We start from the raw sequence: 19814 nt of genomic DNA, 5'->3' as shown, positions 1-19814 counted from the left end.
TTAACTAGATCTCATTTGCTACATACCTCAAAATCTTTGCATTATAAACCATAATTACATCATAGCAACACCAATACCTTCAAAAGAAAACCGTAGGAGATCCCATCGAGCAGATTTGGTATGCATTGAGTGGAGGAGTGTCCTTCGGTTAGGAATCACTTTGAGCCACTGTTTTGAAAGGAATTGGAATAATGAATGGCTAAGAATGGATAGGTATTATTGCTTGCACCAGTACTCAAAGAATGTTCAATAATTTTTTCTTATGCTTCCTTGGTGCATCCATATAAGTTACTAAACTATTTTTATTCTTAATAACTTAGTTTTTTCAATTTATTCATGTTCGACATCTATCATGAACTTATCAAACTTTTCATATTTGCATTCAATTGAGAAAAAAAAGTAAGAGAAAAAATTTACTAACAATTCTATCATGATATTTCCCTTTAAATTTATTTCTTTTTTCTTGTCTTTCCAAAATATATGAAAATTTGCAATGCACTTGCAATGATAGGCGTAAATAACCTCCCCTCTATTGGTTTTAACTCTGTTAGAAAGAACAATTACATGTATAGACAGCAAATAACACATGTCTATACTGTATGGCGTGATCATTTTTGCTAGGAGATTTGTAGTCTTTACCATTACACTCGTCTAGGATTATACATAAAATAGTTCTGTTAATTAAGTGCAGCTAGATTTGCTTTAAATGACAAAGTACCACAAATTATTTTGTTTAATCAATTGCATGGGTATTAGGTAAATTGCTACTTGCTGGTTAAAAAAAGATTATGGAACTTCAAGGAAAGATAAAAAGAAGAAAAATACCATAATCAATAATGAAATTAGCCAGCCAGTTTGCCAACCTACTTGCCCTTGCAGATGCAAGTGGCTCTTTGTTGTTCTTAGTATTATTTACAAGTGAGGCCTTGATGGCTGCAAATTAAAGTAATGCAACTTAGGAACTTCTAGTTAATTTTGTAAAAGAAATATTTCCAGGTAGCTGCCGGGACTTGTTCAAATTAAGCAAGTTCCGGTAATTAGCTTGCCGAGACTAGTTCAAATGCCCTCAGTTAATTCTCCCTCCTGGACGAGTCCAAGCGCGCCGCTTGCCGGGACTAGTCCAGATGTATGTTAAGGCGAACTGATAAAACCTCTTACCCCCCTGTTTCTATAACAATTGTCGTTAGGTCCCTGAACCATTCTGCTCCCCGATCCGAGGGAGTTCGTCCGACCTTGATCTCCCTTTCCAGCCATGGCCGCCGCCCTCGCCCTCCGCCCGCCTCTTCCTTCTCGCCTCGTCTCCGTTTACAAACAAACGACGGTCTCGATGGCTCCGGTGATTCCGGTGGCGGCACGGCTGGAGGTGGCGGGATTCGCGAGAGCTATGGAGAGAACAGAAGAGCAGACGAGGAAGTTGTGGAGAATGTCCGATGGTTGGGCAGTTAGGGGGTTTCCCGTGTTTCGCGACCCACTGCGGTTGGCTGGTGGTTTTCTTTATCCTAATTAGGGTAAAGCCAGTTTCCCCTGTTTTACCTTCCCAGACTTTCCTCTACCAACCTAAATAAGGCACCGACCCAACCTACCTTCCCTTTTGTTTCCTGTTCCAGAGAAGAGAAAAAGGAAGAAAACGTGGGAAGCGAAAAGGAAAAAGAGATCTTTTTTTTTTTCTCGACTTTCCAACATAACATTGTTTAATTAGCTCTCAATCATCATTCTGTTGAGGTAAAATTCATTGCTCTACATGATTTTTTTTTTCCTTAGACAAGAAATCACTCCCATTTTTTCCCGTTTCATCTTCCTTGTTTTAGCTCTGTGTGCAATATCAATGAGTTTCCAGAAAAGTTTTATGTCTTGGACTGTGTACGAAATTTGTTCCCTCATAATGTTATTAGCTTTAGTCTGTCATGAAACTTTTCAGCTGAGATTGAAACGTTAGGCTTTTATGTTTTAACACAATTTGTGGAAATGAAGATTCTTTTTATCCCAATAGTTTTATTGTTTACTACTGAAATTGGTCTGCCACAAGACTGATGAACATGTAACTCGGTTATGTCTACAGGAGAGTTTAATTGAAAATTGCAGAATTGAGAAGGTAAAATTTCAGGCTGGCAAACCAAGATATTCTCAAAACAGCACCTGCTTGATGTAATTTACAATACAATTACGCGTCTATGCATGTAAACAGGACATGGAAAAGAAATAGCAGAAACATCTGTAGTCTTGAACAACACATCTCAAACCTCTTGCAGCCATATTTTTGTTATATGCACCATCTGCATGGAAGCCAAGGGCACACCAAATAATGATCTAAAAGCTGCCAGCTCATCTATCTAGCATGTTTCTGTCTGGCTAGATTCTGCGTTTCCTGTATTATGCACTTAACTATTCAGCCTTGGTAGTCTGCCACCCCGTTTGCTACAAAGCATTCCATGCTAATCTTGAATAAGCTTGCTTAGAGTTCCATAAATCAATATCTGATTCTGATGGTTGTCATTTAGGCACTTTGTTGTTGCAGCAAGTGCTTGTCAAATCTGACTTTCTAGGTATCTGCCACCGGTCTATCTTCCAATCTGGTGGGTTAATCCTCACTAGCTGTCTGTTCCTATCATCAGATCCTCATCCACCTGAGGATATTGATGACCTTCAGGCAAGTGCTATCTGTTATTAATCATGAAAATGTGTTTCAGGCAGTAGTTCTGTCATATCCATTCTTCTGCATGACATCTTTATTAGATATTCTTCTCAGTATCTTCATATGCTTGTAGGTGGAGATTTGTTTGGATGGTCCATGTGTTGTAAATAATGAGACTAGTTTGTCTGTTTATCATGTCTTGAGCACTCATAATCTTGGAGACAAGGCCCCTAGGAACCATGTGCATTGTTGAGGAATAATAGTCCTAAATTGGATAGGCTAAGGACTCTTGTGGCGCTTATGCGCTCTTGGGCCCATCCATCTAAACGCTCGGACTTTTAGATAGGAAGGATCTTAACATGGTATTAGAGGCCACTGATCTTTCTAGCCTACAGAAACCTCCATGCTCCCACTTACTAATTCATGTGTCACCCTTTGTTCTACTCTATCTCTCGGGCTCTTCACGTGAGAGAGGGTGTTATAGAATAATAGTCACGCATCGGATAGGTTAAAAGACTTTTGTAATGCTTATATACTCTTGGGCCCATCCATTTAGATACATCATTTTTTAAATAGGATCTTAACATGCATAAGTTTTTTCTTCTCGCAAAATTAAGAACTGTGACCAACATTGTATAGCTAACATGGGTTGTCAAATGAAAATGAAAGGTGAAAGAAGAATCAGCTTAAGGATTTATATGATGGAACTTTTTTTTAAATACTGCAATCATCTCTGCGAGTCAATTTTGAGATTTATTTTCATTTATATAAATTATTGTGTATCAGTTTTCTGCCGTCTTAAGTAAAAAAAAAATTTATTGAAAAGGGTACAAACGAAGATCATTTATGTAGATATCATGTTACAAGAAGGAAATGCTGTTTCCTGGATGCAGTGTGGTGTTATTTCTCTGAAACGCCTATGTGCTCCAAAAGGTCTTGCCAGTAGACAGGAGCTGGATCCAGGTCATAGAAAACTCATAAGAAACTTGATCATCACATACATTACCTGTTGCGACTTAAAGCCTTGCAATTGCAAGCCCTCCATTGGGTTCTCTTTTCCTTCTTGATTGGTTTATAGAGTTTTCTTGCACTTCTTGTGTACACTGCCAGCTACTTCTGTGTTTTTTATTGGTTTCCTCTTTGTCGCCATCATATTTATATAATGTAGGATTTGCTCTCATGGAGTAACTTTGGATCCTCTCCAGGCAACGTTATACTTTATATATGGAGAATTTATAATATTTCATGTCTGAGATTTTCCTTCTTCATTTGGTAGAGATCATTGGAGAATCTTTATCTGAGACTTGATCCAGACATCATTAAATGAATTCTGCACATGGGAGTGCAAGTATAGAACAGGAAAAGACACGTCTTGAGGCAGGAAATGTTAAAGATGATGAACATGGCCTGCCCAAGCATGGAAATGAGCCCATAATTGAGGAAGATGCACTATGCTTATCGTTCTCTTCCTCAGATACATCATCTGAGGAAGATTTCTTCCAACTAGATGCAGTTGAGCTAAGCAAAGCGACGGCAAGACATGATGAGGTGCCAAACAACTTAGGACCTCCTCAACATGGAGAGAATGCTCAGTCCGAAGCAGTAGTTACTGACCCTGCTGGTAAACTCGAAGTCAAAAGTCTAAGTCAGGATGAAAGTACACTTACTGGATCTGTACAGACAGGTCAGGTGTCAGTGGAAATGCCATTCTCTCCCTATGCTAGCTCTGGATCAGATTATGTTGGAGCAAAGCAGTCCCCTCCAGTCCAGGTGATGGGAAAATCAGATGGCTATGATCCCAACAGGATCCCCTCTTCCGTTTTCGCAAGGACCAAGTCTACGACCCCCATGGAATGGAGTGTGGCTTCTAATGAATCATTGTTCAGTATCCAAATGGGAAGGTCTGGAGAGCTGAGTGGCTTCTACAATGGACAATGGGATGGTTATCCGCCCATTTCTCCTCTACCTGGCTCTAGTCCAGCACAAAGTGTGGGTGCAGGACTGGGTCTAGAGGAACCAAGTGTGGCTGAAGCAGCAAATGCTGAGGCCATGAAGGATGTTTTAAGGGCAGCCGCAGAAGAAAAAGGCAAGCCTTTGGCTGGGGGTGTACCTCATTCTGATAGCAAGCATTCTGATAGCAGTGTTAACAGCTACCGCTCTTTTGCATTTCCGATGTATGTTCTCTTTCTCACATGCTACTTCAGTTTATTTATGTACATGCACACAAACACACACACACATGCATATATGTGCATGTTATGTGTCGTATTATGTGTAATTTTAGTTACACTTTGTTCCGTAGATGAAATTAGCACATAAAATGCTAAGTGGATCATAGATAAATTACAAGTTTTGCTACATATTTCAATGTTAAGTTGCATGTGTTACAATATGTGGTAACTTGAAGGAGTATTTTGGAGGTAAAAACTGATCGCTTGGTAACTTTCAGATTGACAGATGGAAAAAATGAGTCCATGAAGGTTGAATCAGTGCATCAACGTACACCAAAAGAGCAACCTCAGCCACAGCCGGATCCTCTAAAAGCAGTTTCTGATGCTGCAGAAAAGAAATGGTTTCCATGCTTTTCCTGTTGCCCATTTTGTTGCTGAGAGCGAGTAATTCAGCAATCCTTTTCATTTAGTTTTTAGTTGCATCGGCTTTCTTATGTGTGAGATTCAATTAGTTTTTGCTTAGCCTTTATCAATATTTAATTTGGTCGATTGTTTTCTCCTATAATGATATGATTAAAGATAGGTTTATTCATATGGTTTCCATGCAAGTTTTGGTTTGTATTGTGAGATTTTTTTTTCGAGAATGAGTTTTTGCGAAAATAAACTTGTTTCTTGGGTTGGATCTAAAAGAAACATAAATTGTCGAGAATGGATTTACACAACTATTTTCTGGATGCAACTCAGAAATTGCCTTGACTACAGATTGATATATTCCAACTTTAGTCTGTGGGTTCGCCGGCTCGTGATCGATAAGGAACTCAGAAATTTTGACGATCCAATTAAAAAATTAGTGAAGATCTCAAGTGGATCAGCGATCTAAATAGAATTTATAGAAGAACTCTTCATTAATCACATATGCTGATAGCATGACAAAATAATTTTATTTACTAGCACATTTCATATTATCATTCTAAAGATTTATGCATCTTCCCTAACCTTTCCTATTGCTGGGAAACATTCTTTTAGTTATTATATATCATCAGGGGCACGATTAGGATTATATTCCTAGAAGGGTAAAATGATTAGAAAAATATTGTTGATAGGTAATTATTGAACTAAAGAAATTATTATTGATAAGAAAATTATAAAAAATATTGAGCTAAACTAATGTGAATTTCACAGATTAGACCAAATTGGTGACTCAGAACTTTTAACATTTATTATTTAATAATATCATCGGTACATAGGCCAATTTTGTCCCTAGGTTATGTTTAACCTTGATTTATCAAAAACTTTTAAAGTTGATAAACACGGGAAAGAAAGAACCTCAAACGAAGCATCAAATTAGAAGAAGAAGTTTCTTGGTGCAATGCATGCCTAAACTGCTAGACTAGTCGAGGCACTCACATGCTATCAGTATTCAAACTCTAATATAGAAAAGAAGCTACCCATCCTGTTCTTAGCTAATCATTATTTCATTTCCTCTCAATATAGTGGCTGAGAGTAACCGCTGGTGGAGAGATGAAGCTGCTCTTTCTTGAAATGCCCCTTTCCTTACCCCACACTTTGCTCACAGCCCGCTCTGCTATCTCCTCCTGCCTAGACACCCATCCCACTTCACCCACCATCCCCAGCTGCTTCCTTTTGATCCTCACTCCACGTCACCAGTGACACCTGGTCTAGCTGCCACCCTGGCCAAAGAGATCACCACCTCTCTACCTCAGTACGCTGCATAGGAATTTCTATGTGGCTTTGGATCGGCTGCGAGGTCCGTTCTCCTGAAGCCATACATATAAGTGTTTTGCTTGGACAGTATGGCTCACGACAGACCACCAGCGTGCATAGAAATTCCTACATGAGCCAGCCATGCAGAAAACAGCTAAAATAGCCACTACCATGTACTTCTACTATAGGATATGACTATACATATAACAAGCCAAGGCTGAGCAGCCAAATTTTGGCTCTTTTTCAGTTCTAGTTTGTATGTTTGCTGCTGCATTTTGCTTGCCTTCAACTTAATCATCAAGATCCATCATAACATCTCAATGGACAATGTTCAGGATTGCATGGGTCAGAATTAACCTGCAATCAGCCATGGCAATGGTTGTTTTTACAATCATCTGATTGTAAACAGTAGGCAGTAACATTTGTTTGATGATCTCCTACCATCCTTTTCCTGTCCTTTTCTTTTTCTTTAGAAAATTCAGTGGGAATGCCACCTTCTACATTCAAACTCAGGATCTATTCCTAGCACATGCCATGACGACAGGGTTGCCAGCTAGAGGACCCAAGCCCCATTGGCATGATCTCCTATATATATACGTTTGAAAATTTCGGTTGAAAATTTCGGGGTTGCCTGCTTTAGTTGTTTTGACAAATAGGGTAGGATGTCACCACCAGTGATCAGACCTGGACCTTTCCTGAGTGAAGAGAGATGCCAACCAGCTGAGCTGATGCTGGTTGGCTTGGCATTGTCTTATATGGTCATAGGTTTGTTTAAGCTTGTTATCTGACATATCCTATAACTGGTTTTAGTTTCATGCCATCTAACAATAAGTTTTCTAAAATGATTTTGATGTAATAATATTTGGTTCATGCTGCAGAGACTTTTTGAGATGTAACATAATTAGATTATTTCTGCTCAATCCATGTTGGCAGTTGAGCTGCGAGGGGACGCGGGAAGGTCGCTCCACACCTTAATATCCTCAAGGGCACCAAAAAGTATGGAGGGAGACTCAGATCACTGTCGCGTGGATTAATGGAAAGAGTAGCTCCTTCGCCCTTGCTCCATGACATCTGGGGGCAACGGTGGCCACTCTCGGTGAGTTTTGCTCGACTCATATGCACAACGAGCACAACCAGATGGTTGACTACCTCGCTGATTCGAGCCGCCGGAGCAAGTTTTGGTTTCAGAATTTCCTGCTAATCTGATCTGTATAATAGTGGCTGATGAATCTTGCTGTTTGTTTCCTAAAATATGGTTGCTTTGGGTGTTCGCCCTCACATTTGCTGTCCAAAGGAAAGACAGTCGCACTGTGAGAAAATATTTGAATGTTGATTCTTGTGGTTAAAATCAACGAATGCAGCGGTTACTACTTAGGCAAGCTATAGACATGTAACAAGCTTTTGGAACTTGGGAAAGCCTTTTTAGGGAAATCCGGTTGTTGCCCAGGTAATGCTGGATCTATAGAGATAGGTGCTCTTTGGAGCAATGATGAGCAGATGGATGCTGCTAGGTGCCCCAATTGCAGCCCACCAAATTCACCAACTGGGTGGAGTTGAAATTGAAAAATCAGGTATTTTTGTTCAAAAAAACTTCTAGCACAATTTTCGTTCGAAATTCATACAATTTTAGCATTATTTAACATAACTTTTATACAGTTAGCATTATTTAGCATAATTTTCTTATAAGCAGAGCACATCCCTAGGAGTGTCTTTGTGGACCAATGTAGACTGTCAAAGATTTCGTAGTTGCAACCAAGTAGTTCAAATATGGATAAATCTAAATCATACTGGTACAGGTGCATTCTTTATGTACATAAGTGTATAGTATATACTCGCAAGAAAACTCATCCTCGAAAAGAGAAAAAGAATAAAAGGCAGTGTTATTTGAGATTAGCAAAGAAGTGAATTTAGAACTATGATGGAAGAGATCAAGTGTGATTCAATCTCATAGAGTTTTATTTATTTATTTATTTAATTTTGCGAAGGGTGTACATTGTAAGGATGTAAAAGCGTGCGAGTTTAAGCTGCCTTCTCCACGCTGATTTCTACGAGGCGTAGCACTCTGGACGAATGTCAGAGACTGTTGGAGTATTAACTCTAAAAAAAAATATCCCAAGAAGGATATAGACCTGATATTTGGTACAATATACGAGGTTTGAAGTGTTAGAGGATCAGTGAAAAATCAAGCTTTATATCTTCTTTCACAGGGGCAGATAGCATTTTCCAACACTGAAATACCATGCAGGTGGTCTGTCATACTGATCTCTTTCTTCTTCTTCTTCCTTTTTTTTTTTTTTTTTTTTTTTTGTAGAATCAGACTCATAGATGGAGAGAATCGTATGCAATGAAAAGAGATTCTATAGATGCAGAGAATCCGTTGTTTGCTAGAATACGCTGTTGAAGAGAGACAGTCTAAGTCCAAAAGAAGGTTGGGCAAGGGTTTGCCTGTAAAAGCTTGGTGTGCCTTGTTGGGTTGTTGCTTTGTTTACTTATCCCATTCGGATGACGCCGTAATGTATCAACTTCTTATGATACATTGGAAATACCAACTTCCCAATTTGGCAAAGTCTCTTGGTAGTTGATGTACTGCATGCCCATGTTTACCCTGGTTTGAGGTATTAGGAGAATTTGAGTGGCCCACATTAGGGACCATTTTCCATGAGTCTCTTCAACCTGATGTGAGCAATACTTCAAGGACCAAGTTAACTGAATTTGCAACCAGAAAGCAAAGCAAATAAAAAGAATGATTCTATGATGGTGGACTTTAGCATTTTAAAAGCAAAAAAAAAAAAGAAAGAAGAAAAGATTACATGATAGTGGATGGGTTGTGCAACTAATTACTTTCAAAGCTATAGGATTGTGATTGGGTTAATGCAAGGTTGGGTTTGGTATGATTAGGTCAAATTGAAAGGTGATTAGGTCGATTAGTTTGATTCATCAGTGGGCCACAACATTTTAGCTTTGAAGTAGTCATATGGGCTCTCCCAATGGCTTCTAAGCCGGGTCTAATATCTTGCATGAATAACGGAAAGAACAATGAATTTTCTTTCTCCTTCTACAGGTTTGTTGGGATATCCATAGCAATTCCTAACACCTGGTAGCTGAGTGCTGTTTCAAGGTTTGCAGCGTCCGTTGCTAAATTTTGTTTATGCTTTAAAAATGTTGGTTAGTTAAGATATCTATTTAGCTAGCATAAGAGCTGATAAGAAATTGGAATTTCAAGCATGAGTCTAAGACAATGTTTAGCTGCTGTTCTCTTGCTCTGATATATTTCTATAACTTTTCTAATGGGTAGATGGGAGTTGACCAAGGTCACAAATTGAAGAAAACTAGTGGAAATCGAGCTAATAATTTATTATGGAGAAGTTGCCTTGCTTCCAGTGACATCATCAGATCCATTTTCACATAAATGGCCACTTGAACATTAAAAACGGTTGCTTAATTGGATGTGCGATACTTAAGTTAACCATTTAAACAGCATCTAGTTAAAGCAGACATTTAGTCTGTTTAACTATTTAGAAAGTTTGGTTAAATGCTAACTATTTAGTCTGCTTGTCACGATCATTAGTTGAAGAAATAGGTTGATATATAGGGTTAGCTATGCATTTTCCCAAGGTAAAATGTCATGTGGAAAGTACTCTTGCTACTCTGTTCCTAATTAACCTTTCCAACCAAAAGAACAAGCATCAAGTAAAGGGAAAACACATTCCAAAATGATTTAAGGATACTTGTGGAGGCAGACAAGACCTTTCTTTGCAATAAACTCTTCCCAACCTCCCTTTTGTTTCTTTAGAAAGAAGCATGGCATCCACTAAGTTTTCTTGTAGGGAAGCTGGACCACAGTCGCTTCTAGACTTGTTTCCTATGATGAGCAATGTGTCAGAAACGTTTGGCCTACTTTTTTTCTTTTTTTCTTTTTTGTTTCGGTACTGCATAAGGGATTCTCTGGATGTTTTCACTAGGTCTACTTCGTCTCCTCTCCATGTGCATAATAGAATTGAAGCGATGTAGATGAATCAAGGTTTTAGGAAGAAAAAAAAAAAGGACTCGAGAGAACATATTTAGGCTACTATTGTCACAATTCAGTATCTCACCCAAAAAGACTAGCTAGAATATATTATTTGGATTTCTTGATTCTACATAAGTACCCAAGATCTATCCAGCGGATAACCGATGTGGGCATACGCCTGCACAAGTTCTCATATACTCCCTCTGTTTGAGCCTTGGTATCCTTATCAAGCTAAAGATCTAAATCCATTTATAAACACCACATCAGCCTGTGGTCAGCCTCCTTAAATTTGTGCTACATTGTCCTCCAGTCTATATAGGTTATAGGCTAGATCTGCTCTAATATAATTTTTGTCACAATCTAAAATCTTACCTAAAAAAGCAGCCAGAATGTATTATTTAGATTCCTTGATTCTGTATAAGTATCCAAAATCTACCAAGCGGATAACTGATATGAGACTAAAAACACATCCGTACAAGTCCTCACAACTATCTCAACATTTTTTAGTCTATAGTCTAATAACTAAATTATAAGTCATAGAGTTACAAGGCATTTATTTGCTTATAAATTGTTTAGTGAGATTAATCATGAAATAGACAATCTCACTTCTTGCTGTTTATGTTGCACGCTTCAATTATGTTTTTTTTTTTTTTATGTGTTTGTGTTTTTTTTACTCTCTAATTTGAATTTGAGGATTTTTTGAACTTCTGATGGATCATTCACTGTTATTCTCCAATTTAACTTTTTATTGTTCAATTATTTTTCGATGCCAAAGTTTAACTCCATATGATTTATAACTTAGGTGCTTTAGTCATATCTGGAATGCTGCATTATCTTTACCCAAATATAAGCAATGCTACAGTTATTCAAAAAGAAAACCATGAAGCAAATGGCAATTTCATGTCACTTTTTTTTTTTTTTATTGATGTTACAAAGTGCCGAAATAAAAGGATCAACAGAACAATTACGTCAACGGCATGTCGAATTTTATTTTAACTTTCCTACTATTTTTGATGCCGACTGATTAACTTGACATGGTAATTTGACTTGGTAGGTAGCTTTAAAAGTATCCCCAAGCTCCTTCCTCTGGTCAAAGATTCTAATAATATGTATATGATACGTTCTTGTGCTTATGGGTGATATAATTAATTAATATGATAAACCTTAATTTTTTAAGTGGGAGGCTGATGGGATGTTACCTCTAATTATGAAAGCTAAGTGTTAACAATGCATGGCATAACTCTAATTAACAATGGAGGGTGCCCATCTTTCAATTTGACCTCACCAACCCTCGTAGCTTTGCCCTTTTTATTTTTATCCACTGATCTTGGATAACAACATGAGAGGTCCCTGACTTCTCTTTGGATCCTAGATGAAATTGAATACGTGGATATGAATTTGTTTTATTAAGAACACCAATGGATCCATGACGACCAAGTCTGTAAACTTTTGTGCAAGCTTTGATAAGTTGCTAATATAGTCATTCTAATTCCATCTCATTCACTTTTTGTACGTCATCATATGAAAGAATCCAGAAAAAAAAAAGGATTTATCTTTTTTTTGCACAAATCCATTGTTGAATCGTAAACGTTGAAGATCTCAAAGCACTTTGAACTCTACCATTCCCTATTTGCATAAATTTCAAAATGAGCTACAGATGATCCAATCAGAAGGTGAATCTTTTTTTGCGGAACAAAGTATAGAAGCTACAACCAATCATGAAAGCGTTTGAAATATAACATTTTCCATTGTTGGGGGAGTTCATTAGGGGACGTTTAGGTCCAAATTTTGATGAGCAAGAATGGCTTAGTGTAGATTCCTGTCGGACTTATTCAAACCAGCTTATGCTTGCCAATTTAGCCATGGACAAGGCTGTCTTTTGGATGGGCATAAGGAATACTCCACGTGGGTCTAGATTTTATTGTTAGAACTATTCCTCCTAACCCATATGATACTACTACAGCAAACATGGTGTCTGATTAAAGAAAGGACAGCTTTGGTATCATTGTCCACCTATCAACAAGGTGTGCTTTAAGAGTTAAGCCTCAGAAAAAATTCAATATTTATATAAATGAGGTGTCTGCTTATTGATTTTGCATCCTTAATTTAGTGAACCAAAATTTTGTGATCATTTGTGAACACACATCTTGATCTCTATATCGGCCCAAATCAAGATTGTATCATTTACATTCGGCCAACAGATTTTTTTTTTTTTTTAATTCCAATGAAGCTGCCGTATTACTATTCCTAGTACGATCAACTATATTTTTAATCCGATGTATGAATAAGCTTTCTATACATTTTTGAGACATCCAAAACAAAAATCACTATCTAAATTAACATTTTTCTTAAGTTTCTAAATTTAAAAATTTGATTAATTTTACTTATATTTTTTGTTTGTCTATTTTAGGATAATCACTTGGTTAGGGAGAATTTATGTCCAACTCAGCAATCTCTTAACAAAAAAAATTCTAAAACCAGGAAGAATTAATAATACATTATCATATCATATTATGTTATATTATTATACTATAGTATTCAATATTATATTATACTATATTATAATAATATTATAAAAATTAATAATATTTTAATATAAAATAAATATATAATATTATTTATTATTATTTTATTATATTAAAAGCACAATCTTATTTTGGTTAACAAATATATGTTAAAGTTTTACAATACTTTACAAATATAGTTATCAAATAATAAATAATTTTTTATAAAAATTTTAGTTATAAAAGCTCTACTTCTAAAATTTCTACTGCCAACAGTAATTCTAGACAGAGCTTTAGTAAAAGATTTAACATATTTAGAAAATCATGGTTGTTTTCATCGGTAAAAGTCGATAAAAAAGACGGCGTTGGGGTTCGGCCATACCCTTTCCAATTCGCCTGACAAAAAAACGGGCGTCACCATGGAATGACGCGTCCAAGAAGAGCAAAAACTTATCCCCAAATCTTACCACCCACGTAGACAGAGTTTACCACAAGTTACCGAACCCCACCGCGTTGACCAAACATTCTTTTTGATCTTTCCCACATTAATTGCACGCCACGTGGTCCATTACCCAACTAATTTCTTGCACTCCCAACGGCACAGATGGCATGACGACTGATACGCGGACCCACCCGGTCCGTCCATCAGGTGTACCTCTGTGATCCTAACGTTAACCTCTGCCGAGACCCGTCAAAAATTGCCACGTGTCACTAGGGGGCGGTGGGCCCCGCCTTATCACGTGCGGGGGTCAGAACGGCGCGCCCGCCGAACCGGCCCGGGTTGGGACGGCGAGCAATCGGTAGGAGTGGCTGCTGGGGTCGCGATCGGGGGGTTGAGGGGTCGCGATCGTAAATTAGCCCGAAAATTGTCGGTATGGTAACCCGCGGTTAGAGTCGACCGGTTACCTTCAGTTAAGCTGCGTGGAGACCCGCCGGGTGCCAGCTGTTGGGGAGAACAGTGTGTGGGAAGATGTAATGGAGAGGGAGAGAGAGCGTCGGTGGCGTTAACCGGGGTTAATTAAAGGGTTCGGGCGAGAGCGGACGCTACTCACGCTTGCTATAAGGGAGAGAGAGGAGGGAGCAGAGAGGAGAGAGGGGTTCATCGAAAAGCCGGTGGGGAGGGAGGGGAGGCGAGAAGGCTCGAGGAGGATTAGGGGTTTGCTTGGCCTGATGGGAGAATCGAGCAGTTCGGTGTCCGTTGATGTGGAGAGGATTTCGTTCGGCGGAAAGGTCAGGGTTTCTTGATCGATTGGGTTGCTACTTCTTTTGTTTTGTTTTTTTTCCCCCGTCTTTTTAAGATTTTGTTAAATCTTGGATCTGGTGTTATTCTGCATTTGAGTCGTTGTGCTTCTTTGTTTTCTTTTTTTGAGGTATTTGGAGGATTTATTCGGGGGAAACTGCGAGGTTTAATCCCTTGGTTTTAAAGGTGTCGGCGTTTATTTCTTTGGAGATGGAATGGGAACTGTGTTGTTGATCGAGCTTTTGCCTACGCTGATTGTATTTTATTTTTATTTTTATGCGAGAATGGTGCGCTATGCGATGGGGTTTCGTTTTTCGCTGTATCGCTTCTGTGATTGTGATTAGAACTACCAAATTGCTTTCCTGAGTTCTTTTCCTTTTCTTTTATCCCTTTATTTGTAACGGAGCTGGTAATGCAGTTCTTTCTTTAATTTTGTTACAACCCAGAAGATATTGTTATTCCGTTTATCCTCTTTCTTTGGGCTTCTCTTGCAATTCTCTCTCTCCTTCCCTCCCTCCCTCCCTTCCTCTCTCTCTCTCTCTCTCACACACACACACACACACACAGAGTGTTATTATTTTCTCTTCCATGCATGTAGGTTTCAGATAACCTTCTTCGTTCTGTTTTTTTTTTAGTTTGAATTCGGCAAATATTTATTTTAAGATAACCTAAAGATTGTTTGCATCTAAACGGACTTTACCAATTTTTAGGATTCAGTTTTCTATACAGATATTCCGAGAAATCCAATCAGTTTTAGATAATTCTTTGGCTTCATGACGATTTTTTTTTCGTAGTTGATAGACGAAAAGTTTGATTTTTTTTTTTTTAAAGGGTTTGATAGGTTTGTGGCTAAGTTTATTGGAGCGTTAATAAGAATTTGCGTGCCAATTGGTTGTGATTAAATCTCCTGGACCTTATATGGAATCTAAGTTTGGCTAACCTCTTCATCTTATTATTGTTTATTTGCAATGATGCTTCTATATGAAGTTATCAGAAATTAATTGTTTGAAAGGAATATCACTGCATCTCTTACTCTTGGTTCTTACATCAATGTGTCGATAATATCTACTTTTGGTTCTCTAACATACTGAGTTGTTTCTGTTATTATTATTATTATTTTGAATTACAGATGATTACATTTTTCAAATTTGTCCTTTTCCCTCATCCTCCATTTGGGAGTTATGAACGGCTTGATATTTCTTTTGGTTGCATTACTGTCTTTCCTCTTTTACTTAATGAATCTTATCTTTCTATTTTTTTCCTGTTTTGACTTCAGAAATGCTTAATGCTGTGTGGTTTCTATGTCCAGGCTTATCATTAGGTTTTCCTTATCCTTATGTTATCTGTTTTCGCATTTTTTCTTCTTCTTTCTATTCATTAGGTCCAAGACAAAGGAACTGCTTTACTTATTAATCACTTCTGTATTTGCTGCATTAGTTTACCAGTTTGTAAAATGTCTTATATTTTTTTAAATAAAGCACCATAATAATTATCCTCAAAATTGTCTATCTGAAATGCCAAAGAGGAATTTAAATAAGGTGTAAAACCTTTACAAAGCTCTGAATCACTATAATGAATGGGAAAAGAAGATTGAGCCCCTGATAGTCTTAGCAAGTTCTATCCCTTTTGGTAAATCTGAATGCTTGCTTGGATGGAGTCTCAAATTCTAAGCATCATATCTGAAATGCAGATCCATGTTTCTCCACCTTTTGTTTTTTTATACATACCAGTTTGATGGATCTATTTTTACCTGTCATAGATAAAGCAGATTTATTATGCATATAATTTGGTCAAATGAAACCATATGCTACTGCATACTTCACCTATTTTACCTTGAACTAATAATTTTAGAATAACTTATTGTTAGTATTACATTAAATTGTGTGGAATTTTTTTTTGAATCAATGCATTTGATGCTTATTTGAACCATGTTAGCTTTTTTTTTTTTCATCTCTATCAACTATCAATCAGTACTTTTTTTTCTCGTTTTCCGTGCTTGCTCAATGTGTTTATCCTGGATTCCCTCAGGAACATCATATACAAACAAGCCATGGCCCAGTATCAGTTGCTGTATTTGGGGATCTTGAAAAGCCTGCACTAGTCACCTATCCAGATGTAGCTTTAAATCGTGAGTATGATGACACCACAAATACTTTAGCATGTTTGCCTCCTTTTGTTTCATCCATTCCAATTATTTTCCATTTTGAGTGGACTTTATTAGATATTATTTTAATCTCCAACAAGATGTCCTTTAGCTGTTTGTTGTACTGAATATTTTATCTTTTCCACTTAGCTTGCCTTGAATGATCGTAATGTTTTCTTCCTCACTTCATATATTACTGACCATTAGTGCAAATAACCTTTCCATTGTGCATGACCATCCATCTCTATATTAGTTTATGTTATTGTCTTGGAAAATTATATGCCAACATGGTCCTCTTTTGCATGCTGACTGGGAAGTGCTGGATCGGCATCTTGCCGGGCGAAGGGCATGCTTGCCCTTCACACTGCATAAAGGATTGCACATAGGTGCGGTAGTGCCTTATTTACCTAGCATTTTTTTTTCTTTTGTTCGTACCTGGCTCTTCTGTAACTTAGTTCTTTTCCTGATAAGAGAATAAATAGGGCATTGATAGACAAGAGGACATGGTAGAAAATAAAAATTCAGTGTCTGTTAGAACAAGAAATTTTGTGCACTTAGTCTACTTCTTGTTTTGATCAGATATGTCCTGTTTTCAAGGATTATTTTTTTGTCCTGAGGCTTCTTCATTGCTGCTTCACAATTTCTGCATATACCATATAAGCCCTCCAGGACATGAGGTCAGTAATTCCAGCACATATTTTGTTATATGTTTATGCAGAAAATGTGTAATATGTGTTATATTCCTTTTCAACAATTTGGTCATGTGATTTTCTTGGTTATCTTCTTTGAGTCTTGCAGTTGGGAGCTGCTCCAATTTCTTCAGATGTTCCAGCGCCTTCTGTTGACCAGTTAGCAGATCAGGTGGCCGAAGCTCTTGATTACTTTGGGTAATGTACAATTCTGTTTCTTTTTCCTTTTTCTTCTCTCTCTTTTTTTTAATTGAAGTGCAGCTTGCAATTATAACTGTGAAACTATGAATGGAGAAAGCATCTCCTCTGGATGCGTTTTGGTTTTTTAACACATTTTATTTTAAATCTTGCTCTTTCCAGGTTAGGTTCAGTGATGTGTTTGGGGGTCACAGCCGGTGCTTATATTCTTACCCTTTTTGCTGTAGGTGTTCTGCAAATAAGACCTTTCAAATTCATGCTTATCTAAATGTTTACTGAGTTATGCTTCTACGAACCGGTTGCAGACAAAATACAGGGAGCGCGTGCTTGGTTTGATGCTTGTCTCACCTCTGTGTAAGTCTCCCTCATGGACTGAGTGGTTCTATAATAAGGTACTATTTCATAGTCATTTTGTGTTCTCTCTCCTTTTTTTTTTTTTGGCGTTTTTGAATCATTGTGATGTTATGCTGATGAATAAACTGAAATTGAAAGGTTATATCGAATTTGCTATATTATTATGGGATGTGTGGCTTGATCAAGGAATGCTTGCTTCAACGATACTTCAGCAAGGTATACTAGCATTGCTTCATTCTTCTGCTTATTTACCTTGATTGTATGTTTTATTCTATATCTCATTGCAATTTTTCATTGGCAGGAACTTCGTGGAAGTTCACAGGTTCCTGAATCTGATATCGTACAAGCCTGTAGAAGTGTTAGTACTCTGCATACCATACCTCTGCGTGCCTTTTGTGGTGATTACAAATTTTCTCTTACAATGGTCTCTATTTATCGCCTGCAGTTGCTGGATGAGAGGCAGAGCACAAACGTCTGGAGATTTCTCCAATCGATAAATGGGTATGGTCCCTTACTCTCTTTATTCTATGAATGTTTCAGCTAAAGATGGAGCTCATGTACTCATAACCCTTTTATGCTCCCCCCGCCAATGAAAACAAACAGGAGACATGACTTGACGGAATCATTGAAGAAACTGCAGTGCAGGACAGTAATTTTTGTGGGCGAGAACTCTCCCTTCCATTCCGAGGCCCTCCACATGGCCACAAATCTGGACAGAAGATACAGCGCATTGGTTGAGGTATTGTTCTTAGCTTACAAAACATACATACATACATACATATATATATATATATATATATATATATATATATACATACATACATACATATATATATATATATATATATATACATATATATATATATATATACATACATACATATATATATATATATATATATATATTGAAGGCTGTCGCATAATCTATGACTGTTATGAGGATCCATCACTCAACAACTATCACTGTGGGGTCGGGGGGGTGTTTCCTGGGAACGCAAATGCAGGTGCAGGCGTGTGGGTCAGTTGTGACAGAAGAGCAGCCCCATGCCATGCTGATACCCATGGAGTACTTCCTCATGGGGTACGGGCTGTACAGGCCATGCCAGATGAGCTGCAGCCCACGGAGCCCACTCAGTCCGTCATCCATCTCCCCTGAGCTGCTTTCACCTGAGAGCATGGGAGTAAAGCTAAAGCCCATCAAGACAAGGGTCTCGCTGCAAGTTTGAGAGGGCAGGGCGGAGGCGGCATGATACACTCACAAGTGGGCGTAGACCCAGGCAGGTTGAATGATGGATTACATTCGGGATGTACTTGCTCTATAGATATGGTTTTGTGGCCTTTTTTTGACGTGGGGAACGAACGGATTTACTGGTCCGTAGGCATGCAAAAGATACAAAGTTGAGGTTAGGACCCCTGGGGGGGGGGGGGGGCGGGGATGTTATATTGCTTAAGATTCTTCTATTCCATTCATTCGTAGTTATAACCCTTGTAAATCTTTTCATTATTTTATGATTTGCAAATAAAAATAAGGAAGATGCGCTGTCATCAATCATTAGATATGTGCTGTAATGTCCTCTTCCGTTAACAAATTTAACTTTATTAAGCTGGCCGGACTTCGTGTCCTTTTTTTCAGTCACACATGTCGCCCTATGGTGGTGTTTTGAAAAGTGATGCCCATTCTTAGTCTGTGGTTATGTTTTATGATGTTTACATCCATACCAAACACATCCACGTCGTGTATTATTGGTGCAGGTTTAAAGTATGCCTGATGTTTTTCTATTGCCTCCCTGTTGGAATGTTTGTCACGGTAAGGTAGGTATGCCTGATGAAGCATCTGCCACATCTATTCTTGTTTCAATGTTTGTTGGTCTTGACCTAGACTTTTGAAAATGGCACGAGGCTGGAGAAATGTGGAGGATGTCTATTTATAATTTTCTGCCGGTTTTAGGAGGAAATGGTTGAATTAGTCATTAACCAAAGGATCACGCAAGGTTGCTCGATGGATTATATTTTCAGAGCATGTATGCCAGTGCCAGACGGATCATGAATCCTGGAGCCCAAGGAGTCGTAGGCAAAGTCGCCTACGAAGTTGCCAAACTCCACCAAATATGGGGCAGAATCAACTCGTCAATCAGGACGATGCCGCATG

At 38.1% G+C, this 19814-nt stretch overlaps 2 protein-coding genes across 11 annotated transcripts; both read left to right on the top strand.

The window, feature by feature from the left end:
* The first annotated feature begins 1155 nt into the window (after nucleotides 1–1155).
* On the top strand, nucleotides 1156–7876 carry LOC103709549 (uncharacterized). 7 transcript variants are annotated; one of them, XM_039130395.3, is made up of 5 exons: nucleotides 1156–1508; nucleotides 1608–1722; nucleotides 3909–4806; nucleotides 5082–5247; nucleotides 7462–7876. In XM_039130395.3, exons 3-4 carry the CDS (start codon nucleotides 3956–3958, stop codon nucleotides 5239–5241), a joined length of 1011 nt encoding a protein of 336 aa, XP_038986323.3. In that variant the 5' UTR covers nucleotides 1156–1508; nucleotides 1608–1722; nucleotides 3909–3955; the 3' UTR covers nucleotides 5242–5247; nucleotides 7462–7876. The 7 variants fall into 7 exon arrangements, with proteins under 7 accessions (XP_038986323.3, XP_088564089.2, XP_038986324.3 ...); XM_088707963.2 differs by having other exon boundaries at nucleotides 3838–4806; XM_039130396.3 differs by lacking the exon at nucleotides 1608–1722.
* Nucleotides 7877–13945: 6069 nt separating this feature from the next.
* LOC103709548 (protein NDL2-like) lies at nucleotides 13946–19297 on the top strand. Of its 4 annotated transcripts, none has more exons than XM_008794966.6 (11): nucleotides 13946–14271; nucleotides 16310–16409; nucleotides 17004–17101; nucleotides 17223–17311; nucleotides 17474–17534; nucleotides 17617–17703; nucleotides 17804–17881; nucleotides 17967–18023; nucleotides 18111–18166; nucleotides 18269–18404; nucleotides 18670–19297. In XM_008794966.6, exons 1-11 carry the CDS (start codon nucleotides 14212–14214, stop codon nucleotides 18889–18891), a joined length of 1044 nt encoding a protein of 347 aa, XP_008793188.1. In that variant the 5' UTR covers nucleotides 13946–14211; the 3' UTR covers nucleotides 18892–19297. The 4 variants fall into 4 exon arrangements, with proteins under 4 accessions (XP_008793188.1, XP_088564082.1, XP_088564083.1 ...); XM_088707956.2 differs by having other exon boundaries at nucleotides 13987–14271; nucleotides 17022–17101; XM_088707957.2 differs by having other exon boundaries at nucleotides 13987–14271; nucleotides 16310–16810.
* The last annotated feature ends 517 nt before the right edge of the window (nucleotides 19298–19814 follow it).

This window comes from Phoenix dactylifera, chromosome 12 (genome assembly GCF_051530095.1).
Source record: "Phoenix dactylifera cultivar Ajwa chromosome 12, Ajwa_hap1_PhDact_Kaust_v1.1, whole genome shotgun sequence".
NCBI classification, from domain to species: Eukaryota; Viridiplantae; Streptophyta; class Magnoliopsida; order Arecales; family Arecaceae; genus Phoenix; species Phoenix dactylifera.
This window is presented reverse-complemented; position numbering and strand designations above follow the sequence as displayed.